The sequence below is a fragment of the Brachypodium distachyon genome, chromosome 3, assembly GCF_000005505.3.
Source record: "Brachypodium distachyon strain Bd21 chromosome 3, Brachypodium_distachyon_v3.0, whole genome shotgun sequence".
Taxonomy (NCBI): Eukaryota; Viridiplantae; Streptophyta; class Magnoliopsida; order Poales; family Poaceae; genus Brachypodium; species Brachypodium distachyon.
Window position 1 is genome coordinate 53984918 of NC_016133.3, and position 26467 is coordinate 54011384.

Consider the following 26467-nt stretch of genomic DNA (forward strand, 5'->3'; position numbering starts at 1 on the left):
TCGTGGACCAACCATGTGCTCGAGTGTTTCAGATTTGAGATCATATGACATAAGACGGTTCGTTGCCCTCAAAAAGGAAAGAAGCATAGCGGTGTTTAGCGGCTTTTTATTTATATTGAGTCGTAGGAACTCCGTACTATTAAGAGGGAGTCCACATGGGAAGGTAATGGGTGAATCAACTTCACGTACACAAACTATCATATTTGCACCCACATAAAGCCTGCCCGTGCGAGAGAGAGCCACCCAAAGTCTAACTGTGTTGCCAGGTCTGTTCCAGGCCCGAAACTTCCACCCAACGTCCGGCCTACCTCCGTGATGCTACTGGAAATCATTTGTGTTTGGCGGAGGTTGAACCGGAACAAGGGCGGAAGTTCCTGGGTACCGGAACTTCCTCCCGGCAGATTTAGTGCATAACGGTTAGATTTTGGGACCCCCGTAAATAGTCATCTCCTACCTCGGGATGAACTTATCTGAAGCCCAACTCTCTCCATACCACTTCTAAAGCTTCAAAGTGCTATATCTTCCTCCATAGAGCTCCCCCCTTGTTGATTCTTTGAGGATTGGAGGACGAGATCTAGATCTAGGGTTTCACCAAAGCAAAAAGTTGATTCCCCTTGTTTCCTTTGTGGATTTTGTTACTCTTGGGATTTTGGGATCCCTAACCGGAAGGTATCTCTTCAAGGCCTCCAATCTTGTGAGGAGGTGCTTGAGGATTCGGGAAGGAGACTCCAATTAAGTTGTGGAGTTGTGCCCTTCTCCTTGTTTGTAAGGGTTCGACGTTCGCCCTCAAGGAAGCCACTAGTGGAACTCACCTCACCTTTGTGGTGTTGTGAGAGCTCATCCACCTTTGTGGTGTGGTTAGTTGGAGAATAGAGTGAGCCTTTGTGGCGCCTCTACCTTTGTGGTAGAGCACTCCTCCAAACGGAGACGTACACCGACCCCAATAGGTGGAACTCCGGTGAAATCTTCGTCTCCCCGTGTGGTATCATTTTTGCCCCTTTACTTACTTGCAAAGCTTAATTGTTTATCTTGTGTTTCGGCTATCAAGCAAGTTTCGATTGATTATCTATTGCTTGTGCTCGTGCTTCGGCTATTGCATCATACTAGGGGTGTTCATCATTTAGACGTTTTAGTGAACCCATGTATTGATGCTTGTATCCTTAAAAGTGAAAAGAAAAAGTTAAATTGTTAGTCGCCTATTCACCCCCCCCCCCCATCTAGTCGACCATACCGATTTTTCAAATAGAAAAAAAGATGGAAAATGAAAAAAATACTATGCAATATATCCACTTGGACAAAATAAATTTAAAGCAATTTTATCATATCCTCATTTGTTCCTTCCTTTAGATAAATAAATCCCCTTACAGTACAATAACAAATCCAATTTCGGAGGAACTTTCTCCCCATGTTAGATTTTTTTTATTCTTCTAATTCTTTTTCATTCTATTCAGTTCCAAAAAATACAGTGGATACTCAAAATATTGGCACGCGCAAGAAATAGGTCACTTCGGCAGATTTTTGTTCAATTTCTCTCGCCGTCTCCCTAACTCGCTCCATCTCGGACTCGCTAGTTCATGCATCCGCTTCAGGCCTCCTTCTCATTTACACGATTTGGTAAGTCTTCCAACACTTCATGCCGAGATCTGGTTGTTTGATGCTAAATACGAAAGGAGCAAAAAGTTAAATGTGGTATCTAAGGAACGCTCTTAGCTTGGGTGTGGCCGTCAAAATGCTTTTGTTCCTTCTATTGGTTTGGAAAATTTGATGTTTCTACTGGTTTTGGACGAAGTCGGAGTGGTTCAAGTAGTGACCGGACAAAAACCCGTGCCTTGTTTGCATGGGCGGAGGACAAATGTTTTTGAGCCATGACAAACTCCTATTCTAGCAATATTTTATATGTCTGCCAAAATATATTTTAATAATTTTGGTTTGTTTACCCTTTTTTGCAATTCAATTCTATCTAGTTCATCTTATCATATTTTGTATAGTAACTAAATATTTGTTACTATAATTTAAAGTTATTTTACACTTGTGTATTACATGAGTTCTTTAAATATTTCGGTCTTATTCATCAAATTTGTACCAAATATCAATTAATATCTACCACCTATAATATATAAAAATGAATATGATTTGCGAACAGTTTCTAGGTCTAGTGAACAGGCGAGCAACAACTCAAATTTTTATAAAAATAAAAATATAGTTATATTTTTTAAGATATCTTAGTATTTATTGATCTAAAAAGATCAGGTAGATATTTTGCACAATAAATAAGATTTTTCTCCATACTTTTAGAGATATGCTATTTAATCAGCAAGAACTACAAGAGCCGAAACATGATCTGTCGAATCGGTACTTCTTATACTTAGCTAAAGAAAAATGCACCACTTGATAATGATTCTCTATTGTCATTAAGCAAAAAAATGCAGGTAAAAGAAAGACAATTAAGACAATAGTGAGTAATCATGCGTGTATGGACATCAACTGTATATAGCCAAAATAATTAGGAGTGTGTTATACAAGAAAACACTTCATCAGTAGTTAAAAGGACGAGAAAAATAGACAAGTACAAGCAAAATACAAATTCTTATTTACATCGGATGAATTGTGCGACTAACTTCTTATATGTGAGTCTGAGGGCCGGGCCAGGCTAAGCCCGGTTAGTAGCAAAGCGAGCTGTTGGCCAGCTTATACACCTCTCCCTCCCTCTACCCTATCTCATTGCCGAGTGCTCCGTCCCCCTCACTCGAAAGAAAATCATATGATACATGGTCCAATTTTCCATCATGCTGAAACTTTAACTTCTTAAATACGTGACATGTGACATTGCAAATGTGAAAACATGTTAAAAAATCTCATTTACTCTTTGGTTGCTTGTTCTCAGTTCCTCTGGTTCGATGGCAAAACAGATTGTTCGGCCATCGTACATCAATCGATTCCACAGCATAAAACGACATTGACTGTCTTTTGTGTTTTTGTTTTTCAGTTCGTCACTTATCCCTGTCTCCTCTCTTCATCTCGCGGCGACGACGGGAGCTGAGACGGCGACCTCCACGGCAGCAAATGGAGCCCCCTTCTACGATCCCATCGTCTCGTTGGTCGCTGTTGTGTGGTGGCACTAGGACGACCTGCAATCCATGTCTGCTCACTTTCCTCCCGCGGTCCCTTTCTTTTTTATTTTCTCCTAGAAAAGGTGTGGTTAAAGATCAATGCACCAGTCTAACTCGATGGACAACTAGACCAGATCAGGTCTCGTACTCCGTGACTCGTCTTCCTCATCGCGCGAGCGCCGCCACCCCTCCGTCCCCATCCCGCTGCCGAGCGCCCCAGCCCCTAGCTCGTATTTCTCCTCGCGCGAGCGCCTCGGCCGCAGGTTGATCTCCCCTTCGATTCTCTCTCTCTCTCTCTCCCGACCGTTTTTCCTCCCATTACCCCACGAACCGATTCCGCCCTTTAGCTTCCCGTTTCATCTTCCCCAATTCATAACTGAGGCAAAAATCAAGGTAGGGCCGCCCTACCTTGCCCTACTGAGTCCTCCGCTCGTGCTTGTTTGTGTTTTTAGAACTGTGCGACTTCTGTGCTTTGGTTGCTGGTGCTGGTCTGTGTGGCAGTTAGTGATTACTTCTAGTTAGTGATTACTTATAGTAGGTGGAGTAACACTTAGCACCTAACAGTATCTGAAACTTAGGATGGAGATGTTAAGTTCAGGAGAACTGGCTAGAGTGCCAACTATGGTTCTCTTATTAGTTTCACCATATATTTGTATCTGATTCAAATACTGAACCGGCAGATTCGGTTCGATCAAGCATTGGCGTTGGCAGAGTTTGGGAGTACGTTTCGCCCTCGATTTAGCTAGAAGCTAGATTTCTCTAAAATCTATAGCCTCAAGCCTTGGAGGAAAGGATTCATCTCTTCCAGAATGGCTGCTGCGAATGGTGAAACTTCGTGCGGATCCTTGCTGCAAAAATTACAGGTACGTGCTAACTCTGCCCTTTACTTGATCATGCCATTAAACAAATGATTATTTCTTTCTCGTGTTTGATTTTGATGACACGGTGATTTCTTTCCTTTTCTGTTTTTCGGTTATCAGTTTGTATGGGACGAAGTTGGCGAGAGCGACAAGGACCGCGACAAAGTTCTGTTTCAGTTGGATCAGGAATGCTTGGATGTCTACAAGAGGAAAGTTGACCAGGCACTCAAGTCAAGGGACCTTCTTCTCCAAGCTCTGGACTACTCAAAGATGGAGCTTGCTAGGCTTGCTTCTGCCCTCGGAGAGAAATCCATAGCAACGAGTGTATGTGAAAATATGTGTGCTTTCAATACATTTAGGTTAATGTCAGTCCGACTGTAGCAACGAAGAGATGTAGGCATGCTTGATCCACTAGAGTTTTCTGTATTCTCAGTGTCTTGTAGATAAATAAATTTATTGTGGATCCACTCTAGCAATGTTTGGTGTTTCCTGTGTTGGGCTTCCAGTTCTGATCTGTCATCTGCCATGCTAGATTACATTCAATTCTGACCTTGCTAGTACTTTTATTAGTCTATATAATTTCAGTTCCAAAGAAGTTGATCTTACTAGTCACTGACTTACTGTATGCCAGATATGAGATGATACTTTGACATGTTTTGTAAAGATTACTTAGGTGTAAAATTAATAATGCTTAAGTTATGCAGCCTGAAAAAACAACACGGACAATCAAGCAACAACTAGCTGCTTTAGCTCCAACACTTGAGCAATTGGGCAAGCAGAAAAAGAAGAGAATACAGGAATTTGCTGATGTACAGTCAAGAATCGAGCAAATAAGGGGTGAGATTGCTGGTAGTCTTGAGATAGGCCAGCAGGTGGCAATACCACAAGTTAATGAGGACGACCTGACAGATGAGAAGCTTGGGGATTTTCAGTCTCAGCTCCAACAACTCGAGAAAAAGAAGGTGTGCACTTCTCTGTTTTCATTTTTTTTCGAAAAGGGGAATGCCTTGGCCTCTGTTTCATTTGCTTTGTAGTTCTATTTAGTATTTGTCCATGGTCGTGCGTATCTTTGATGTCATGGAGACCATAAGATACATTTCCCTTGACATTACAGAGAGAGAGACTGGAGAAAGTGCTTGAGCATGTAAATACAGTACAAGATCTCTGTACTGTATCGGGGATGGATTATTTTAGCACAATAACTGAAGTTCATAACAGTCTAGACGACTCTATTGGTAAGGATCGCAAGAGCATTAGCAATGATACCCTGTCTAAACTTGACAGGACGATAGCTACTCTTAATGAGGACAAAAGGTTGAGGTTAAAAAAGGTGAGCATGTATTCCATTTATGTTCTGATCAATCAACAACTATGCTATTCCTTCTCGCAAAAAAAAAAGAAAAAAAATCTATTCCTACCTCTACAATCTCATGAATATTAAAAACTCATTTTCAGCTTCAAGAGCTTGCCACTCAGCTACATGATCTATGGGATCTCATGGATACCCCCCCGGAGGAAAGAAGCTTGTTTGATCATGTTGCCTGTAATAGAACATCGACTGTCGAGGAAGTTACTGCACCTGGAGCACTTGCTCTAGACATAATTAATCAAGTGAGATGAAGCAACAGCTTGTTTATTTTCCTTTTGTCTTCTTGTTTGACCTTTTCCCCCCGATATTCAGGCCGAGATTGAGGTTCAGAGATTGGATGAGCTAAAATATAGCAAGATGAAAGAAATAGCTTTTAAGAAGCAAACGACGCTGGAAGACATATATGCTGCTGCTCACATAATGCTAGACACAGCAGCTGCCCATGATAAAATATTTGCACTGATCGAGTCAGGGATGGAACCTTCAGAATTAATTGCTGACATGGATAGTCAGATAATCAAAGCAGGGGAAGAAGCTTTAAGCAGAAAAGAAATATTAGATAAAGTTGAGAGATGGATTGCTGCATGTGAGGAGGAAAGCTGGCTTGAAGACTATAACCGGGTATTGCTAGTTATGAGTTCTAGTAAACCATGCTATCATGCTTGTATTCTCAGGCTGTTTAAGTAGTGCCACTGACTGATTCATGTTTGGAATATTTTTCTTATTGTTAATTCCTTTTGCAGGACGACAACAGATATAATTCAGGCCGAGGTGCCCACCTGAATCTCAAACGTGCAGAAAAGGCTCGTATTCAAGTTAACAAAATTCCAGGTGCTTTTGTTGGTGCATAATTAATAATCTTTGCTGTGACACTGAATAATTCGATGCCTTCCTTTTGATGCATTTACTACTGTCTAGTGTAGAAGAGCTACTTTGTGGGAAAATGCAGAATATGTTAATGCCTTTTTCCTTAAAGTATGTTACTTGCTGATGTAAGCATTTTTTTTCTAGCCCTTGTTGAGACACTGGTAGGCAAGACGAGGGCTTGGGAAGAGAATCATGGTCTATCCTTCACGTATGATGGGGTTCCTCTTCTAGCTATGTTGGATGAGTATGTTATGCTTAGGCAAGAGAAGGAAGAAGAGAAGAAAAAAATGCGGGTTAGTGTTATTTCCTTTATTGTACTCTTAGAGGATTTTCAGTGGCAACTGCATATTGAATTGGAATGCAATTGTGTCCTTCTAGTCATGCCATTCTTTCTTTCTTTCTATTAATGCCATGTAGCTACAATATATTGCACGTGTTTTATCCAGGCCCCCACAGTCAATCCGCCATGGTGCCCATATAGACGTCACTTATGTAGTTGCATACTGAATTTCTTTGTCAGTTACCAGTTTGCCTCAGTCCCGAATTACATTATGTTTTGTTGAAGATATTTGAGGTCCACACAAACCAATAAGGTTGCTGTGGTGATACTAATCATTTTCGATGAAATGTTGTGATTGCTATCAGCTGTCATCTGTTCTGTTTCTTTCAAATTCCAGGAGCAAAAACGCTACAGTGAGCAGCTACTCAACATCGAGCGTGAAGGGCCCTTCGGAACACGTGTCAGTCCCTATAGACTGGCTGGTGCAAAGAAGGTAGCTAGCCCAAAGCCTGACAATGGTGCATCAAATGCTGCTCCAGGTAGAAGACTATCAACAAGCACTCAGCAGAACGAGAGAAAGAGTGCCCGGTCTGCTGGCAAGGATTGTAAGAAAGATTCTGCTGCGAGTCTGGCTGTGACGAATACAACAGCTTCCCCGGGCAAAGCAGCAACCGCCAAGGAAGATGACACATCCATTCACCATTCTGACACCGATTCAATCCCTTGTTCATCATGAATTGTTGCCTCTCTTTCTGTTGCTCTGCACTGTTTTTTGTAGTGATCTCTTGTTAGGTTCTAAACTGGAGTTTGATAATCTGGTGTTGAATCTTGTAGATGGCTCTCATAATTGGTTAGCGCCTCAGTGGTGCTCCTGACGTCTGAGTAGTTGTACCAGCTGTCTAGTTCTGATCCATATCCTTAGAAGTTAAATGGATATACAAGTAGTCGTTGGTAAATTGAGGTTTCTATGTACTGCGCAGTTGTTGTTTTTTGACAGTAATGTACTGCGTAGTTTGTTTGGTGCTTGTTTGGCCTTCATGATGAAAGTCGTTTCACATGGACGTGCCCCTCTTGTCAGCGACGTCAATCCCATTCGACACATGCATTAAGAAAGAAGTTGATATTTCATCTCAAATGTATGTCTCCGGACACATAACCTCAGAAATCGAAAACTGTTTAGTTATAACCCTGAAATTCCTAATACTAGATAAATCATCCTCACATGGCACATTCAAGACGGTTTAGCGCAAGATTAGGCAAGTTAACCGTTGACGTGGCCATCTTGGAAAAAATACAGTTTCCTGATTCACCTTGTTGAACTAGATCTTGCTTGTGTCAAGGGTGGTCTGCGAGAGGCCCGGGAAACGGTGCTTGATACAGAGCAAGAGGCTGTCGGCCCTGCTGGCCAGCGCCATGTTCTTGCCGCCGTCGCTGCCATCGTCGGTGGCGAGCTCCTTGACCTTTCTCCACTGCACCCATCTCCCGCCGCCGCCGTGTGCAAGGCTTGTGCTTGCCTTGCGTCTATTGGTTCAGACCACAAAACGCAAGCTGAGATATGCGGGGTTTGTGGCCACAGGCCGGCGGCGGCGGAGGCGGTGCCCCCGGCGAAGCTGGACTCTGCCTTCCCCACCCAGGTGCTCAAGGACTTCCTCTTCCTCGGCAGCTACGACAACGCCTCCCGCTCCGAGGTCCTCAAGACGCTCAACATCACCCACATCCTCAACGTGCGTAATGTGACCCTTCTCCCGATCCCCGTTCCACCTTAGTTTGATTATTTTGCGGATGGTGAAGTCGGGGATGTATTACATCTTGAATCCATGATGCCCTTTTGTGCAATATTCATTCTCTGTGCGCTTTTGCTCTAGGGTTTGGTAATTTTTGGGATTGTTTGAAAGCGTGATTCTCGAGTTGTAAGTTTGCCCTGTTGTATTGATTAGTTGCTGAGAAGGCGGAAAGGTTGTCCTCTACTCCTAATACAATTTGTCCACTCGCTGGTATAAATGTTGCAAGAAGGGTGGTTTGACGTGAGCATTGCACCGTTACAGATTCCTGTACAGTCCAATGGTAATATGTCATGCATCGTTGTGACTGTCTACTTATGGAGTACCTCTTGAGTCATGAATTTATCATACGCTACACTTGCTTGAAAGGTTATTTTGTCTGTTTTGGGTATGGTAAATAAGGACTGCTTGTATATTTTAGTATGCAGTTAAATGAAGTTGCTTGCAAGGAAAAGGGAATGCTTAATGTGTAGAAACCTTGTGGTGAATTGAAACAAAAAATGTTCCTTCAGAGCAAGAAAAAGACAAACATCACGAATGGCTTCTTTGAACCAGATGTCGAATAGGAGGAGCCACGTGCGAAATTGAAAGAGTGGCACTTGATTGAGAAACTTATATAAAAGAGTGTGAATCACTGGTTATCTTTGACTGATTTTAATAAATGGTATTGAAAGTGATGAACAACATATGTTTCTAATTACGACTATTTATGTATGCTTTCATACATGCTAACCTGATATCTGGCACTTAAGGTTTCATCAGGTAACTGAAATTAGCAAAACAATTGAACATGATATAAACCGATATAGTAATTTTACTTAATAATGCTTGTTAATATGAAATTACTAAGAAATGAGAAATGTCGACGGGAAAAAAAGTTGAGGAACTTTTTGCAGCGATCTTCTTGTTCTGTCCTCATTTTAATATATCCTTGCGATGAACTGCTCAAATAAATATGATAATTGGCAACATAATATTGTATTTGTTGTCTACTGTTTAGAAGTTAAGCATGTCAGCATCAACTTTATTTATCTCATGCTTCGTTTGAAATTCGAAGGTTACTCACAGTGTATTTCTTAACAGACCATGCCAGATTGCCATAATCTTTATCGGAATTTATTCGCTTATCACTGCCTTCAAGATGATAAAACTTTGGATTTTGATGGTGCAACCCAGTTTCTACGTATGGTCCATATTATGCTTTCAGCATTTTGGTCTGGAATAGGTTGGATGTTGTCTACATTTTCCCTTTGTTTGTCCTGTGAACCTGACATTTTTAACTTATGTTGTTAACTTGTTACATCATATATTCTTTCAATTTTATCATATTGTGGTCTATCGCCTGTCATTTCTTCTAGTAGCTTGGCCTTCCCATGATTGTTTGAACATGACTTTTGAAACCGTCCTGCCCTTAAACTTGTTTTTTTCTGACAATAATGAAATATGTATTTTTATATCAATATATGTTCTACTTTGTCTCTTCTTAGTTCTTTGACCTGCTGAATGCATTCCTATCTTTCCTTTTCCGCCGTTTTTTGCATATATATGAACAAATATACTACTGCAATAGGGAACAGGTTGTATTTTTCTTCTCCAATACTGAGCTGGGAGATATCATTGCCCTCTTACTGGCTATGAAGATGTTTGGCTCATTGTGTCTTTCTCTGCAATTGCAGAACAATGTGTAAGAGAGAAATCACGTGTTCTTGTCCATTGCATGTCCGGGAAAAACAGGTGCTTTATTGTAGTTGTTAGCATTGTTGTGGTTAATTGATGAGTGCTTATCTCGAATACACTACTGATTGGTCAATACTTCTCTGGGAGCATTTTTCAGGTCAGCCGCTGTTGTCACAGCTTTCTTGATGAAGTCTAGAGGGTGGAGAGTTGCGCAGTGTTTCCAGTGGGTGAAAGACCGGCGACCACAGGTGCTACTGACAGAAGGTAATTTCGTATGCTTGCCAATCAACCCGTCATAATTTTTTTATCTGAATCAGTAATAGGGAAATTGGTGTGAGAAGATAAATTGGACTACCCTCTTTAGTTATTGAGAGATGTGTTGTCGTTGAATTATATCATTGGTAGTAGTTATATATAGTGAAATGGACTTGGTAAGAAATTTGACTGCCCTATTAATTAATAAACAGATGTCTTATCATTGAATGAATCAAATGTTTTCAGGAGCTAGGTTTATAGTATGTCATTAACATTCTCATTGCAAGTTGGCCGGAGGAGCTTATGGATGACATTTATGCAGATTATTACTTATGTTTCCTTAATTTTGGCATGTCGGAGAGTAAATTTAGCTATTCTTTTTCTCATGAAGTCATTGTCATTCTTGTTAATGAAAAAAAAAGACAATTAAGCAGTTGAGTAATTATGCCCTTTTTGCATTTTCAAATAGTATTATGGACCGATTTGTTGGTGCTGCAATCCAATTGTGTTAGGATTACCATAAGATAATCGTAACCTCTTTTTTACAGCTTCTCAGGGTCTACTTGTTGAGTATGAACAGAAGCTCTTTGGACCAAATGCTAGCATACTAGCTCAAACTGTGGTTCTAACTGAGTCATTTCCTTCACTCGGATTTGGTTTCCCGGAACCATCAGGTGACATACAAGTGCCTGCATTCAGCCAGTCTCATGTCCCATCCATTTTCGAGCGAGCTGGCCCAAACAATGTTCCTAGCAATTTTTCTTTTGGAGAGGGTATTATGGAAGTCAATCCTAGCAACAGTGGCACGGTCACCTCAACTTCATGCGATAACCAGATGGACAGCTCGTAAGATGACTTAACAGGCTGTGTTATGAACTTGCTGCGTTACAGCAAGGTCTATCGGATGTCACTTGATACTTTAGATTTCACTAGATTGAGAAATGTTTCTGGAAAATTATGTGTGGGCTTATATGGCAGTAGACTCAGCAATTCACTGTGGCTTTGATTGTGTTACTTTGCCTGCATGACACCTTGGGAACATATGATATGCACTGCGAGCCTGTTTTTTACATGCACTCGAGCCTTTAACGTACTAATGCACCCAGCCGTAAACTACTACACACGACCCTTGTGATTTTGCCAAGTAATTCATTTCCTTACGGTTGGTAATGGCAAATTACACTGCCTGACATTATCCTCGGTGTCCCACAATCCTTGCACTTCACCATCTCTGGACACGCTGAAGCAGAAGCCCCCACAGCCAAATGTTTTCAGCCTTGCCAATGTGTGCAAGACGCGCATGAGAACTAACGGGGCTGCTAGTTCGCGGATCTCCTGCCAGCACTGCCCCAATCTGCCAAACTCATGCCACCAGCACCAACCCAAATGCCACCACTCCGTCCATCCCTTTAAGCTCGGGGTACCGACGATCGGACTTATCTCGCCAGCGGCTCATCGACTCTTCGCTTTGTTGTTGTCTCCACTCCAGCTCAAATATTGCACGTCCTCGCCTTCTCCACCGCAACCAGCTATGTCACTTTCAGCTCCGGCTCTCTCTCGTCTCCCCTCTATCGTCACCTCTGTGGCCCACCGTGTCGATGCGGACTCCGACTTAGCGGCACCTCCGCCGTCACTGACGCGGCCAGCCACTCGCCGCCGGCTGCTGCTCGGTCTCGAGAGAGATGATATCGATACGAAGACAGATGCAAGAGAGGGATGAAGACAGGAGAAAGACGGCAGAGGGTTGGAGAGACAAGGGAGAGTGGAGGCGGGGCCTGCAACGCATCGTATAATGTGGTTGTCGGCCAAAAGGTGTTTTGACGAAAAAAATAAATTGTGATGCCATGAACTAAAAATGTCTAGCATGAACCCGGACATAAGGTCTGAATGAGAACTCAGGAATCATGGAGTATAACTAGCACCATATGTCATTTTAGTTCATATATTTGGCACATCTGATGTATCTGGACGCACCGTGGGCAGTTACAATGAGTACGTGTAACTCAAGCTTCCATAAGAGGTAAGCAATCTTACTGCGACCGACGCTTACAATGATAGTGCCCAGTGCCAACACGGATACCCCGTGCTTGCCAGGTTCATTGCACCTGGACGTACAGAGCTGTGTGCGACGAACCTAGACACGCACACAGTGCCCCCATCGAAACATATAAAACGCCCGGTCGCGCAAGATCAATCACCGCAACTTGGAAACCGAAACTGCTTGGGAAATCGGGTGTCCAACGCACACGAGTGGCCAGCAGCGGCGGCGAGAAGCCCAATCGATCGCAGCAACAACTATCCATGCTTGTTCCGCGACAGCAATTGGCAGAGGCGATCATGACGTACAAGAAGGCGACGGCGGCGCTGGACGAGGCGGCGAGGGCGCGGCTGCAGGGCCCGTTTCTCAGCGGCAACGCGCCGTCCGCCGGGCACGAGGGCGTCGACGTCGACGACGGCCTGGTCGAATTGGTCCACGAGTTCTACAACGGATACGGCGAGGAGAAGGATGCCGGGGCCAAGGAGGCCAAGGAGCCGCGGCAGCCTCCTGCCGCGTGGGCCGACACGCTGCGTGCCGCGCTGGCAGATGCGGCGGCCGACGTGGCGGCGGCGAGGATCCGCGACGAGGCCGAGCGTGCTGTCTTGGATGCAGCTTCAGGGCCGAACGTCGCGGCCGGCGGCGATGGGGTCAGGAAGCGCGTCGCCGACCGTCTCCGTGCGAGAGGGTTCGATGCCGGTTAGTACCACGAGTCCGATCCTTCTGCTACTTACCTTTTCAAGTTTCCGCGTCTGCAAGGGCAATTTTGTACTTGTAGCAGCAACCCGGCCAATGGGGGCCGTCTTGAGCAATGAGCAACACGGATTGACATTTTTGTTTCGTGATTCGGCAAACAGGCATCTGCAGATCGTCGTGGGAAAGAAGCGGCAGCGTGCCGGCGGGCAGCCACGAGTACGTGGACGTGGTGCTGGAAACGGAGTTGCCGTGGGCAATGCCCACGTCGGCTCGCTACATCGTGGAGGTGAACATCGCCGCCGAGTTCGAGACGGCGAGGCCCAGCGCCCAGTACAGGGAGCTCCTGCGCTCGCTCCCGCCGGTGCTCGTGGCGACGCCGGAGGCTTTCAAGGAGGTGGCCGCGGCAATGTGCGCGGGGGCGGCGGAGTCCATCCGGGGCGCCGGCATGCACTTGCCGCCGTGGAGGCGGGCGCGGTACGTGCAGGCCAAGTGGTCCGGCCAATACAAGAGATCAGTGCCCGTGCCAACCGCGGCCGTGGCCGCGCCGGCGTTGGGGGTGGCACGGCTGGAAGGAGCGAGCACCACTGGCCTCGCTGTGCCTGCTGCCACCCGGCAAAGGGTGTCGTCTCGCGGCCCGAAGCATTGCGGCATGGAGATGGCCATGGGGAGGGAAGGATTGGTGGGCGCGAGGCCGTTGATGTTCAGAGGATGGTGACACAGAAGCTGAATGGGATGCGTCGAGCACGCGTTCATTCAGTGTTCTGATCAGATGACGAGTCTGTTTTATTTTTTGCTTGCCTGCGTATATTCATGAGGCATTTTGTATTGTTTATATTTCGTTCTTTTTTGTGCGAGGAGCTTTAGAATTCTCGCTGGCCAATGCCTGTGGACTGTGGAAGTGTATGTTTGAGAGGTTTATCCGACCGATGGAAAATAAATGTAAGATACATATTCCAATTCCAATTTCTTGTGGAGTAGTAGTAGTTTGCAACAAAATGATGCTTAAAAAAAAACAGTATGGAACAAAAGGAAGATAAACAGGAGCATGTGCAACAAAATTAGGAATTATCTAAACTGCTAGCCGTTGAGTAAATTCCCTATAATAAACTCCAGCTTGTTGTTACTCGTTACTATGCTCCTGGTGCTCCAGCAGCTGTAACATGGACCAGGACCATAATCAATTAATGCGCAAGTAAACAACCTGCAAGGGATTAGAAACCTTAGCTTGTCAAAATGAATATCATTACAAAATGATCCCGATTCCCCAACAACGCCGCAGACCCGCGCGAGAGTGTTAGATAAAGGTATCCGTCATGAAACAAGGCCCCTAAAGTCCCGTAACAATTCTATGCCCCAGCTTGTGCGTTTCTTGCAAAAAGAATCTGATGATGATGATGATGAGTTGGTCGCGAGCTTGCCCTCTTTACCGGATGGAACAAAGAGGGGACATCGGCGTCGAGGTTCGTTTCGTCCACCAGTTTCTTGCAAAAGTTAAGCATCTTGCTGCTGCTGCTACTATTCACCAAACAGCACAAGCTCGAGCACCGTAGGTAATATTTGAGCCGTCGGTCCCAAAGCTTGCCGGCGTCGAAGAATCTGCCGTGCCGTGTGCTCGTGCACGTCAAGCTGATGCGCAAAACGGAAAACAATCATGCAGTTCTTCGGTTGCCAATTGCGATGAGCCGATGATACGTATGAAACGCGCAGAAGCCAACGACCGTCTCCCTCGTTGTTGAGATCGCTCCAAAAATTTAGATGAGCTTACGTCGCACCCGGCACGACACCCGGGTCGGCGTCGCCCTCAGAAGCGAAGTCTGTTTTCGGTGGGGAGTGGAAAAGAGACCAGGCACGATCACGCACCCAAACGGCCAAAGGCAGGAAGAATTCTTCCACCACCACATGATATGGGTGGAATTGGGATGGCACGCACAGCACCGAGCTGCCTCGCACGCGACGCCCCGGTTGGCCCGCCTTTATTTAGGCGCCGTGCTTTGTCCACATCGGTCGCCCGGGCCGAGCCGACGCGCGCGCCATGGCCTTCCCGGTGCACCGCGTCCTCCTGCTGTCGTCCCTCCTCTGTTTCTTGCCCCGCCATGACGCCGCGAGGGTGGGGAGCTATGTCACCGTTTCCACCGCTAGCTTCGCCGCGTCGAGCAGCACGATCTGCGACGACGATCCCGGCCGAGGTGGGGTAGCAGCGATCGATCGACTTGCTTCTCTCGAGCTGTTAGTAGTACTAGCTTGCAGCAGAGTTTGTTGATTTTGTTGGTTCCAATTCTTTGCGGTTTTCAGTGATCGCACAGCAGCAGCTGCAGCGGGGGAACGGCACCTCGGCCGTGCTGCGGCTGACGCACCGTCACGGGCCGTGCGCCGGCCCGTCGAGGTCGGCGTCTGCGCCGTCGTTCGCTGAGGTGCTACGAGCGGACGAGCGGCGTGCGGAGTACATACAGAGGAGGATGTCGGGCGCGAAGGGGCCTGGCGGGCTGCAGCAGTTCACGGCCGCTTCTTCTTCCAAGTCGGTGACGATACCTGCCAACATCGGCCACTCCATCGGCACGCTCCAGTACGTGGTGACGGTGAGCCTGGGCACGCCGGGCGTGGCCCAGACGGTGGAGGTGGACACGGGCAGCGACGTCTCCTGGGTGCAGTGCGCGCCCTGCGCCGCGCCCGCGTGCTACGCCCAGAAGGACCAGCTCTTCGACCCGGCCAAATCATCCTCCTACTCCGCCGTGCCGTGCGCCGCGGACGCGTGCTCCGAGCTGAGCACCTACGGGCACGGCTGCGCGGCGGGGTCGCAGTGCGGGTACGTGGTCAGCTACGGCGACGGGTCCAACACCACCGGCGTGTACGGCTCCGACACGCTGACGCTGACGGACGCGGACGCCGTGACCGGGTTCCTCTTCGGCTGCGGCCACGCGCAGGCGGGGCTCTTCGCCGGCATCGACGGGCTCCTCGCGCTCGGCCGGAAGGGGATGTCGCTGACTTCGCAAACCTCGGGCGCCTACGGCGGAGGGGTCTTCTCCTACTGCCTCCCGCCCAGCCCGTCCTCCACGGGGTTCCTCACGCTGGGCGGGCCGAGCAGCGCGTCCGGGTTCGCCACGACGGGGCTCCTCACGGCATGGGACGTGCCGACGTTCTACATGGTGATGCTCACGGGCATCGGCGTGGGCGGGCAGCAGCTGAGCGGCGTCCCGGCCTCCGCGTTCGCGGGGGGCACGGTGGTGGACACGGGCACGGTGATCACGCGGCTGCCGCCCACGGCTTACGCGGCGCTGCGGGCGGCGTTCCGGGCCGCCATGGCGCCCTACGGGTACCCGGCCGCGCCCGCGACAGGGATCCTCGACACGTGCTACAACTTCACGGATTACGGCACCGTGACGCTGCCCACGGTGTCCCTCACGTTCAGCGGCGGCGCCACCTTGAAGCTGGACGCGCCGGGGTTCCTGTCGAGCGGCTGCCTCGCGTTCGCGACCAACAGCGGCGACGGCGACCCGGCCATCCTCGGGAACGTGCAGCAGCGCTCCTTCGCGGTGCGCTTCGACGGCAGCTCCGTGGGGTTCATGCCCCACTCCTGCTGACGGATTCGGTACTATTAACTCGTGACTGGCTACTTCTCACAAAACGAAATTATACTAGTAGGTACTAGGAGTATATACATACGTGTGTATTGTACGTGTACGTACACGGCAAAAGGCAGAGGCATACACAAACACGATGGTGAAGTTCTTCTTTCATTGGTGGATGAAGGTGCAGAATACTCTTCGGGGTGCTAATTAACCAGAGGCGTGAACGTGTTGACGTACGCACGCGCGACACGGTTCGTTTGATTTTTGAGTGTCGCGGTCAAATGACTCAAGAACGAGCAACTGACGGGTTACATCGAAAACTAGTGGAGAGTTAGGAGGGTGGTGAGGACCCACCGTACTCTTCTGATAGTGGCTGCTTTGGAAGGCATCTCGCCAAGTCTTTGTACTTTTGTCGACTCGTGGAGCCCGGAGAAAATATTGGACGATCGTTTTGCTCAACAACATCGGGTTCAATGGATAATTGCCATAAGGGTTGCTAGCCCAACGCAACCATCAGAAAGTCAAGAGCACTGCTCTGTGGAATTGGACAGCACATATAAGTGTGCATGTTGCCATTTGTCCATTTTTTCTATTAAAACAAAAGCAAACTTAGTAGTAGTTCATCTCCGGTTCGAAAAAAGTACGATTTCAGAAGCCTTTATGCCTTTCGGAACACATAACGCAGACAGGATTTCAGAAAATATCGGACGACCGTTTTGCTCAACAACATTGGGTTCAGTGGATAATGGTTGCTAGGGCAGCACTATCGGAGTCAAGAGCGCTGCTCTGTGGAATTGGACAACACATATGAATGTGCAGGGTGCCATTTTTCTATTAAAAGTGGGTATTTCTTTTCACAGAAAAGTAACGATTGCTGCTTAGTAGTAGTGAAAAGTAAGATTGCTGCTGCCTTTTCGGAACACAGATACCAGGCTTTAAATGTGATGACATGCATGTTAATAAGACCAGATGAACTGCTATTTTTCTTGCACGTATGTCCACATGTAGACGAATTACACACCAGTCGTTAAATCAAAATATATTCCGGCCAAAAAATATATTCATTAACTTATGATGTTTTTCAAATACGAATCCAATGGTTTTTTTACAGCATGCAAATCCCATATCGTTAATCTAATTATTGTTGGTCAAGTTAGTAGTAGTAGATTTGAACTCCGAGTGAGCTCCCTCAAGCCAATCAAAGTTAAAAGTCTGACACAACGTATAGGTATACAAAATTTCACTTATTTATAAATTACCGGAGGGTACTTAATACTATAAAATAATTGAAGCACCTTCCTTTTAATTTGAAGTTAATCCTCCTCCCGTTTTACGACATTGTTTAGTTTTACTAAGACAAAGTGCTTGATTAGTAAAAAATACCAAGTTCTTGAGCAAAAAAGTTTTGATTGCACATATCTTATAATCGAGTAAATTTAAATATAGAAGTCATAATTTAATTGCAGCGCCCGGTACATTTGTGCACAAGGAGCAAAAGAAATCTGTACGTAAATTGTACTTGCTCTAGTTAATATTCATCTTTAGTCCAACTTTTAAGTTTTTCGACTGCAACTATTAATTTGACTATTAAGATTGTAAAACGGAAAATCATATGCTCAGATATTTCTCGGAAAATATTTTCTGAATATTATAATTTTCTTAAGTTTAATACTCTTTATATATACTACAAATAAGGACGGAGTGACGGAGTAATAGACAAAGTTTGTTATCGTGCAAAACGTTACTTGGATTAGAGCTGAAGGGAGCAGCAGTACTGCAGCCGCAGTGTAACACAAAACCATATTAATTGAAATATACAAATCGTATTAACCCAAAACCGTATAAACTCAACCAAAAACCGAATGCACGTCCTGAATACAAAGAGGACTGTTTTTTGGTGAGAAAATTGCAAACTGAATTGTTAAACGCGGAGGAGACGGGCGAGCGTAGCGGTGGAAACTAGCCTCTGGATGACGGGTGGGTCCGCGTCCATCTAGCAGAAGCGAACAAAGAAGCTAGTCAAGGTCGAGGTAGTACGTACGTACACTTTGTTTACTAGCAAATGCACGGCAGAACAAGATTAGCTAAATTAGCTGTGGATTCCTGGGAGTATCTCTCTCTTCTTCTTTTCCAAACTGATTACGAAAGGCTATCTAATCGGCTGCAATGTCAACACAAAATTTAGAAGTGATGCCATTTGGACCAGAGACGGCAATTCAGAGGGAGAGAGGGGGCTAATTAATGGCATGTGGATATGTATCGCCGCACAATGATGAATGTTTTTTTATCCTTGTCATCCTTTTCGACAAAAAAAAACATTTCCATGACAAGAAGGCAATTTTGTCAACACCATGTATTGCTGAAAGAGCAACCAACAACCATGGTCGACAAGTCTGGACCGGCCCTTCACAGTTTGTATTTTTACCAAACTTTACAATTTTTATCGGAAAAAACTGTAATTAAAATGCATATCAAGTCCTCAGAAGGAATTGGAGAATTAAAATAATAAAATTTAGAGGACATATATAGCAAGACAGCGATCTATCAATGTTCATGAGAAGGTTGCCAGGCCCCCAAAATTACCAAATTGACCATTTGACTCTCTGTGTTAATTCTTTAATACTACCTTCAATTCAAAATAAGTGTCGTGGATCTCGAACTACGTTTCAATTAGAATTATTTCAAAACTGAGACACTTATTTTGGATCGGAGAGAGTTGCTTATTATGTCTGGTTTAAATATCCATGAATCGTCTCTCCAGGATAGCGCGTAGACTTGGTCCAGTTCTACCTACCCTACATTTCATTTTCATAGCATCATCTGATCATGCAACTAAATTTTAAAATATCATATGTCAACCAACCAATCGACACCCATCACAGATCATCGTACAAGAAAAACAATCGATTACCGTGTAATACTGCGTACTCCGTACGGAGTATATAGAGTAGCACGGTGCGTCACAGGCTCGAGAGCATCCACACGGGAGTGCACTTGATTGGATGCTGAGTTGCTTACGCGGCCGCGGAGGATATACGCGAAATAGATCATCTACGGATGCACACACCTTTGTTCGTCCTACGTGTTTTAATTTACGCATGCAATGCAATGCCAGTGCACTTGCCTTTTCTTCTTTTTTTTGCGAAGAAGTGCACTTGCCAATTTGCCATTTATAAACCAAGAGTCAACTACGAGGCCGGCATGTTCCAAGACTTCCAAAGTTGCCTGGCTCTGGACTCTGGTCTAGATTGGATTATATAGCTGCAATTAACCAGCTCCATCCAAGTTCCAACAACATATATTTGCTCTGAGCTAGAGAGAAGCACGAATATCGAACAGCCATGGCGTCTGTTCGGAAGCTGCTCCTTCTCCTGCTGTGCGGCTACCATCCTCTCGTTGCTCATGCAGGGGACGCACAAAGCAAGCTTCTCGCCACTGGCTCAAAAGCTGATGCCGTCTGCTCCGAACCACCAGGTATATACATACATACACACGTGGCCAATATATACCGTGCGTGCAGCTGTCATCGTCGTGTGTGTAATTCGGTCTCAATTTTGCAGTTACTCCACCGTCGTCCAGTGGAACCACGGTGCCGTTGAGCCACCGGCATGGCCCTTGCTCGCCGGCGCCATCCACAGTGGAGCCAACCATGGCGGAGCTGCTCCGCCGAGACCAACTCCGAGCTAAATACATCCAAGCGAAGCTGTCTGTGAACAGCGGCAGCGGCACCGACGGGGTCCAGCAATCGGCAGCGATCACCCTGCCGACCACCCTGGGATCCGCGCTGGACACGCTGGCGTACGTCATCACCGTCAGCATCGGCACCCCAGCCATGACCCAGGCCGTGATGATCGACACCGGCAGCGACGTGTCGTGGGTGCACTGCCACGCACGGGCCGGCGCCGGATCCTCGCTCTTCTTCGACCCCGGCAAGTCGAGCACGTACACGCCTTTCTCTTGCAGCTCCGCCGCCTGCACACGGCTCGAAGGGCGAGACAACGGCTGCTCGTTGAACTCGACGTGCCAGTACACGGTGAGGTACGGGGACGGGTCCAACACCACGGGCACGTACGGGTCCGACACGCTGGCGCTGAACAGCACGGAGAAGGTCGAGAACTTCCAGTTCGGCTGCAGCGAGACGAGCGACCCCGGGGAAGGGCTGGATGAGGACCAGACCGACGGGCTCATGGGGCTCGGCGGCGGCGCGCCGTCGCTCGTGTCGCAGACGGCGGCCACGTACGGCAGCGCCTTCTCGTACTGCCTCCCAGCGACCACGCGCAGCTCCGGGTTCCTCACGCTCGGCGCGTCCACGGGGACATCGGGGTTCGTGACGACGCCGATGTTCAGGAGCAGACGGGCCCCGACGTTCTACTTCGTGATCCTCCAGGGCATAAACGTGGGCGGGGATCCTGTCGCCATATCGCCCACGGTGTTCGCGGCCGGGTCGATAATGGACTCCGGCACGATCATCACGCGGCTGCCGCCCAGGGCGTACTCGGCGCTCTCGGCGGCGTTCCGGGCCGGCATGAGGCGGTACCCGCGGGCGAGGGCCTTCAGCATCCTGGACACGTGCTTCGACTTCACGGGGCAGGACAACGTCTCGATACCGGCCGTGGAGCTGGTGTTCTCCGGAGGCGCCGTCGTCGACCTCGACGCCGACGGGATCATGTACGGCAGCTGCCTCGCCTTCGCGCCCGCCACCGGCGGCATCGGCAGCATCATCGGCAACGTGCAGCAGCGGACGTTCGAGGTGCTGCACGACGTCGGCCAGAGCGTCCTTGGGTTCCGGCCAGGCGCGTGCTGAGACCCCCGATCGATCATTCTCGGGAACTGCCTCGATCGTATGCTTGCTTGTGGATTGTCATTGGGAGCTAAGGTACACGAAGGGCTCGTTTGGATACAGAACCATTTGACTTGATTAATATTTTCTGGTTTTGAACTAAAAATCACTTCAAATAAAAATGAATTGAGTCGAATTTAAAGTGTATCCAAAACAAGCTCCAGAGTGGACCAAAATTATCGACTACTATTATAGTTTGATTGTATTTGTCCGTAGCAGCAACATGATGCAGTGTTTTGCAGGTTAAGTGTTTTGGGACATGCATGACTAATAGGGCATCATGTCATGCTAAACTTTGTTTATGGCCTTGTGTTGCTAGTATGTGTGGCATGCACTGTAATCCCATAATACTCTCTCCGTTTCATAATTCTTATCGAAATATTACATGTATCTAGGCACATTTTAGGATAGATACATTTATTTTTAAGTAAATTTAAGACGCGAATTATGAAACGGACAAAGCAAGTGACAGGTTTTCGTTTCACTGTCTGTGATCGACGTCAAGATAGGATGGTGTTTTCTTCTTCCATTTGTGGCCTATTGTGTTTCACCGCGGCCGCTGTGAAAAGTATATTGAAAAAGGAGAACCCGGCTAAAGAAATCAATGGTGCTAGTGCGACCGTCGGCACGGGGACGCTGCAGGTAAGGAGGGCCATCAGGGCTGCTTGGATGGGTTTTTTTTCTTTTCGAAAAAAAATGTTGAAACCCATGTACCCGTTTAAAACGGAAGGATGCTTTGGATGGATGAACTAGAAAACGGAAGGGATTTCAAAATTTTAAATGCTTTAAATCACAAACCATGTACCCGTTTGACGGGGCCTTCACAAAACGTCAGCCATTTCCGAATCTTTTTGCGGTGGGCAGCTGGGTGACGGCTCCTGAATCCAACTCTCGCTCGGAGTTGCCGCATTCGCACAGCCGAGGGCCAAGGCCTACACACGATTTGCGTGTCGCGAACAAATCTAGGCCGCGTTGCTGCTCCGGTATGGACTTGTTTGGTTGGGCTCAACTGGAAAAAGGCCAGGGCGCATGACTCTGTCCCAGTCTGCCCGTGCCATGGGCTTCAGATGCTCCCTACATTTCAATCTGTTCCCGAGCCTGCGGCACATTCTCAAAAATAAATAAAAATGCTGTGCCAATGCCGAATTATCGATTGTAGCTTCTTGATCGGAACGCCGCGCAACTCTGCTCTGTTCGATGATACGTCCAGTTCAACTCCAATGATCTGGTCCGATCTAATCTTAATCTGAACAAGAATATCCGAGGCGTGAATGCTCGCAGTGATCGCGTTCTTCATCGGAAGGAACCACTTAACGAATAACAATAGCCGCAGAGGATCACGCACTAGCTATCCGGTCCACCGGGGCATTCTGGCACGGCTAGTGAGTACGAGCTTAGATACATTAGCAAACAGTTTTATCCTATGCTTGCTGAACGAATGTCGCATGCACATGATGACATGAGAAGGCTTATCCTATGCTTGCTGCAAGAAGGCAGTTTAATTCGTTGCGGCTGGGTACTGCTCATGTGATGTGAGATGCGGCGACCTGAAATTAATCTAAACTCGCAAGGAGGCTGCGAGCATCCAGCTAATTAATCTCTCACACGGAATGAGATCGATCAATCAAGCTGATGATTCACAGCAAGTACTACTATTGTTCCATATCGGCAGCTCTTTCGCCATGTTTTATGCGAGTATCATCTGCGCTAGATTGGACGGCGGACTACATAAAACAGAGCCAGTACTACTATTTAACTAAGCCTGGATGTGTGGAATCTTACCTGATCATGCAAGCATATTTGGACGTGCCGTGTCAGGGTCGCAGCCGGGAAAGAGAGAAAATGTAAAGAGGGTATGATGATAATAGATAGGATCATGCTTGGGCAACATGGAGGATGTCATCTTGCGTTTCGCTTGGCATTTTCTATGGATCGTGCATGGATGAACAGCTCAGAGTATTTCAGCGTCAGAGAAAAGGTTTTGACATTGGTAGCACAGCATTAGGACATAGCACAAGTGGATGGGTTATATAGTACTCAAGTTACCTGTCCAACTGTCAGCTTGTCAAAAGATCGTGAACAGGTATCAGCATAACATTGCATTTGCAAGTTCTGCACAAGAAATGTGGTTGCTTTGTGTTTTATTTATTTTTAGAGCGTGACTAAGTCGCCCGTTTTTTCAAGAAATGACGCTTAAATATCAGTCGACATTTTAAAACCGTTGGATTAAGGCCCTGTTTGTTTGGGCTTCTGCTTCAGCTTTTGGTGCTTTTAGCAATCTCAAAAGCACTTCTCCTGTTTACACATGAAGCTGAGAAGCACCTCCAGACGTGTTTCTCAGCTAGAAGCACCAAAAGCACGTCCGGAGGTGCTTCTCAGCTTCATGTGTAAACAGGAGAAGTGCTTTTGAGATTGTTAGAAACACCAAAAGTTGAACTTGAAGCCCAAACAAACCGGGCCTAAGATTTGAGAGTCATCCTCATTCTCTCATTTCTCACTTGCTATCGTTGGATTAAGATCCAATGACTAACGTGTCGATTGATCTCTAACTAAGAAACGGACGACTTACCAATAGCAAAACCGTTATTTCTATTGCTTTGTGTGTGATACTGCGGAGTATTATTTCACATTCAATGGCACATGTCCCAACAGTGACTTGGGAGGGGAGGAACGAGCGACTCGACTCTGCAACTTGCAAAGGGAGCACATGCATCATCGTCTCCCTTCGTCTATTGTCAAGTTGTCAAAACTTGAACAAACACACATGAACCCTTCCATTTTGTGTTGACATTTGCCACACGACAATGGATCTAGTAGTATTGTGCTGTCTCTGCTCTCTCCCAGACGCATTTTGAACGCTCCCTCTTTCCAGCAGTATAAGATTCATTTCAGCTTGGACCCGTATCTGAACCATACTGTCAGCCCAAGCACCAGAAGAAAGTTCTAGCTAACAGCAAACCTGAAACCTCCCATGAAGCGCCGCAGTGGCGATGTTAGATTACCACGGCTCCGTCCGTCCGAATGCACGGTGGAGTATGTATGTTACGTATGGTTTCAGGAATCAGGAGCGTATCAGACGCATCCTATTCGACACTGCCTGCCATGGCGATCAATTAATGCGCGGGTCTTGCAACTTGGATTTGGAACCGCGAAGTTGGGAGGAGAATTTAAAGGGATCGAGCTGGAGGGGCCTTGTCATCGCATCGGATTCCAACTGTCCATAACGCACGGCTGCACCGATGCCTTGTTTTTCAGAGCAGAGCAGAGGAGGCCCCAGGCTAGGTCTCCAGTGCACCCAGCCAGGCACATGCACCAGCCTCACGTATGTTCATTTTAACAGCTCACTCGTGAGGCTGTAGGAAGAAGAATCCAATGACCGATGACCTAAAAGGCACACCAAAAAGATAATAAAAAGTGGACTTTCTATCTATGCGTCATTATTCCTCTTTCGAGTGCTGTCATTCATCTCAACTGCGACGACATCACGAGGGCTCGCTTCGCGGTTGCAGCTAGCGGAGATGTGCGAGAAGCGGAACCAGGGAGGTCTTTTTTTTCAGAGTACAGGACACAACTGTTAATTAATTATACTCGCATTTCCTCAATCCATTGTAGTACGTGTATGTATATATTGATTTTTGCAGGACAAGAAAGGAAGAAAGGGAAGCAACAAATGTGGAAGTAGCAGTAAAAAGAATAATATTTTGTACACTCGTAGCCAGCGTCACCATCGATTCATCTTGAATCCATGATGAGCAGCAACAACAATGAATGGGACAGCCTTGGCGCCGGCGGCCGGCAATAATAGCCAAGCTGTAGTGAAGAGATTCGATCAATGGAGTGGCTGCAGCTAGCTAGTCACCTTCGGCAGCAAAGGATGGATTATTTTATCAGCAGCAGCAGCTCCGGCCGGCCCGGTCAGTAAGGCCGCATGCCGACGTAGTTACCGGGCGGGTCGTAGTTACAGGTGATGAAGGTGCCCCTGCCGTTGTAGCAGTTGACCATGGCGCAGCCAACCCTGGTGCTCCCGCGCCACACGATCTGCGTGTAGTGGCCGCACATGCCTCCAGAGCAGCGGTTGCTCCAGTAGTCGTACCGTGGCCGCTCAGCCAGCCAGGCCCCCACGGCCTGCGCCGGCGTCCAGCCGCCGTCGCCGCCGCTGCCCCAGAAGAGGTTCTCCCCGTAGGGCCCCGACGAGTGCACCAGCGCGCAGTCGCCGCGCCTGGACTCGGCGTACGACCGCGCGTACGACGCCACCCCCTCGTCCCACCGCAGCGGCGGCAGCCCCATCGCCGCCCGCGCCGCGTTCTGCGGGTACAGGAACTGGGGCCTCAGGTCCCCGCCGCCGCCGCCATTGCGCGGGTACGCGTCCACGACGGTGATGGCATTGCTGGAGAAGAGGAGCCCGGTGACGAAGAGGGCAATGGCCAAGTGGGCTCTGGGACAAGTGGAGGAGGCCATGGGAACTGCAATGCTGAGCTGTGGGAGGTACTACTACAAGCCAGCTGCTGCTACCCTGCTTTAGCTTACGGCTGGGGAGCTTGATGGATATATATGGAGAGGAGAAAGCGCGCGGGAGATCTTGGTTTATTGTTTTAGATGTCGTTGGGGAGACGAGGCCATGTTCTGCCATGATTGCGCCACAGAGAGCTCTGGCCTGGAAGGTCTACCTAAATGTGCCTCCCTCCCCACTGGAATCGAATTAGCTAACTAAGCAGGTTGGACGCGCCGAGGAGGACCTGCCTTGTTTCGATGCTTGCTACAAATGATTAATTAGTTCGTTCTAGGTACGTTGTGGGGTACTGATCCAAAGTACGTGTCTCGGTCCATGTAATTAACATCTCCTCTCTTAAATTGCAGCTCACTTGCACTTTGTTTTCAGTTTTGGCAACTAGAACATGCACACTAGGAGTATGCACATATATGCTTTTACAGACGATTCAGAAAGTGATCACAGTTGAAATTGTAGCTAATGTATTCAGACGATGTCATGTCATTCGATGAGGGAAGCTACCTAAGCCTCTTCTGACTGGCGCCTGTACTGCTATGTCCAAGAAGAAACCGGCCGAGAACCAAGTGCGGCTCTCTAAAATTCAGGCCATAAACATCCATATAATCAGAGATCAAAAGTTAG

General features: G+C 47.3%; 6 protein-coding genes across 9 annotated transcripts; 5 read left to right on the forward strand and 1 right to left on the reverse strand.

Annotated features, from left to right (window-relative positions):
* The first annotated feature begins 3213 nt into the window (after positions 1 to 3213).
* Positions 3214 to 7511, forward strand: LOC100846520 (65-kDa microtubule-associated protein 1). Its single transcript, XM_014900827.2, has 10 exons — positions 3214 to 3373; positions 3791 to 3973; positions 4091 to 4294; positions 4675 to 4932; positions 5085 to 5300; positions 5426 to 5581; positions 5652 to 5960; positions 6083 to 6170; positions 6351 to 6499; positions 6884 to 7511. The coding sequence occupies exons 2-10, from the start codon at positions 3920 to 3922 to the stop codon at positions 7220 to 7222; spliced, it is 1773 nt and encodes a 590-aa protein (XP_014756313.1). The 5' UTR covers positions 3214 to 3373; positions 3791 to 3919; the 3' UTR covers positions 7223 to 7511.
* A 251-nt stretch (positions 7512 to 7762) lies between these two features.
* On the forward strand, positions 7763 to 11213 carry LOC100842961 (protein-tyrosine-phosphatase IBR5). Of its 4 annotated transcripts, none has more exons than XM_024460723.1 (6): positions 8070 to 8210; positions 8424 to 8550; positions 9351 to 9492; positions 9944 to 10001; positions 10102 to 10208; positions 10748 to 11213. In XM_024460723.1, exons 2-6 carry the CDS (start codon positions 8548 to 8550, stop codon positions 11047 to 11049), a joined length of 612 nt encoding a protein of 203 aa, XP_024316491.1. In that variant the 5' UTR covers positions 8070 to 8210; positions 8424 to 8547; the 3' UTR covers positions 11050 to 11213. The 4 variants fall into 4 exon arrangements, with proteins under 4 accessions (XP_014756316.1, XP_014756314.1, XP_024316491.1 ...); XM_024460724.1 differs by having other exon boundaries at positions 9351 to 9450; XM_014900830.2 differs by lacking the exon at positions 8424 to 8550 and having other exon boundaries at positions 7763 to 8210.
* Positions 11214 to 12346: 1133 nt separating this feature from the next.
* Positions 12347 to 13893, forward strand: LOC104581291. Its single transcript, XM_010237596.3, has 2 exons — positions 12347 to 12933; positions 13092 to 13893. The coding sequence occupies exons 1-2, from the start codon at positions 12501 to 12503 to the stop codon at positions 13643 to 13645; spliced, it is 987 nt and encodes a 328-aa protein (XP_010235898.1). The 5' UTR covers positions 12347 to 12500; the 3' UTR covers positions 13646 to 13893.
* Positions 13894 to 14824: 931 nt separating this feature from the next.
* LOC100846829 (aspartyl protease family protein At5g10770) lies at positions 14825 to 16955 on the forward strand. The gene is made up of 2 exons (XM_010237597.3): positions 14825 to 15116; positions 15223 to 16955. Exons 1-2 carry the CDS (start codon positions 14963 to 14965, stop codon positions 16506 to 16508), a joined length of 1440 nt encoding a protein of 479 aa, XP_010235899.1. The 5' UTR covers positions 14825 to 14962; the 3' UTR covers positions 16509 to 16955.
* Positions 16956 to 19730: 2775 nt separating this feature from the next.
* LOC100843267 (aspartyl protease family protein At5g10770) lies at positions 19731 to 21726 on the forward strand. The gene is made up of 2 exons (XM_003570213.3): positions 19731 to 19970; positions 20057 to 21726. Exons 1-2 carry the CDS (start codon positions 19838 to 19840, stop codon positions 21298 to 21300), a joined length of 1377 nt encoding a protein of 458 aa, XP_003570261.1. The 5' UTR covers positions 19731 to 19837; the 3' UTR covers positions 21301 to 21726.
* Positions 21727 to 24910: 3184 nt separating this feature from the next.
* On the reverse strand, positions 24911 to 26025 carry LOC100821020 (pathogenesis-related protein PR-1). Its single transcript, XM_003572835.4, has one exon. It carries the CDS (start codon positions 25792 to 25794, stop codon positions 25252 to 25254), a length of 543 nt encoding a protein of 180 aa, XP_003572883.1. The 5' UTR covers positions 25795 to 26025; the 3' UTR covers positions 24911 to 25251.
* Positions 26026 to 26467: the final 442 nt, after the last annotated feature.

Excerpts from the sequence above, each read along its gene's own strand:
- LOC100846520 (XM_014900827.2), top strand. The coding sequence starts at position 3,920 with ATGGCTGCTGCGAATGGTGAAACTTCGTGCGGATCCTTGCTGCAAAAA. Across the intron at positions 5,582-5,651 it reads CTCTAGACATAATTAATCAA|GCCGAGATTGAGGTTCAGAG; the intron begins GTGAGATGAAGC and ends CCCGATATTCAG. Across the intron at positions 5,961-6,082 it reads GGCTTGAAGACTATAACCGG|GACGACAACAGATATAATTC; the intron begins GTATTGCTAGTT and ends TTCCTTTTGCAG.
- LOC100846829 (XM_010237597.3), top strand. The coding sequence starts at position 14,963 with ATGGCCTTCCCGGTGCACCGCGTCCTCCTGCTGTCGTCCCTCCTCTGT. Across the intron at positions 15,117-15,222 it reads CGACGACGATCCCGGCCGAG|TGATCGCACAGCAGCAGCTG; the intron begins GTGGGGTAGCAG and ends TGCGGTTTTCAG.
- LOC100821020 (XM_003572835.4), bottom strand. The coding sequence starts at position 25,794 with ATGGCCTCCTCCACTTGTCCCAGAGCCCACTTGGCCATTGCCCTCTTC.
- LOC100843267 (XM_003570213.3), top strand. The coding sequence starts at position 19,838 with ATGGCGTCTGTTCGGAAGCTGCTCCTTCTCCTGCTGTGCGGCTACCAT. Across the intron at positions 19,971-20,056 it reads CGTCTGCTCCGAACCACCAG|TTACTCCACCGTCGTCCAGT; the intron begins GTATATACATAC and ends TCAATTTTGCAG.
- LOC100842961 (XM_014900828.2), top strand. The coding sequence starts at position 8,042 with ATGCGGGGTTTGTGGCCACAGGCCGGCGGCGGCGGAGGCGGTGCCCCC. Across the intron at positions 8,211-9,943 it reads ACATCACCCACATCCTCAAC|AACAATGTGTAAGAGAGAAA; the intron begins GTGCGTAATGTG and ends CTGCAATTGCAG. Across the intron at positions 10,209-10,747 it reads ACAGGTGCTACTGACAGAAG|CTTCTCAGGGTCTACTTGTT; the intron begins GTAATTTCGTAT and ends TCTTTTTTACAG.
- LOC104581291 (XM_010237596.3), top strand. The coding sequence starts at position 12,501 with ATGCTTGTTCCGCGACAGCAATTGGCAGAGGCGATCATGACGTACAAG. Across the intron at positions 12,934-13,091 it reads TGCGAGAGGGTTCGATGCCG|GCATCTGCAGATCGTCGTGG; the intron begins GTTAGTACCACG and ends TTCGGCAAACAG.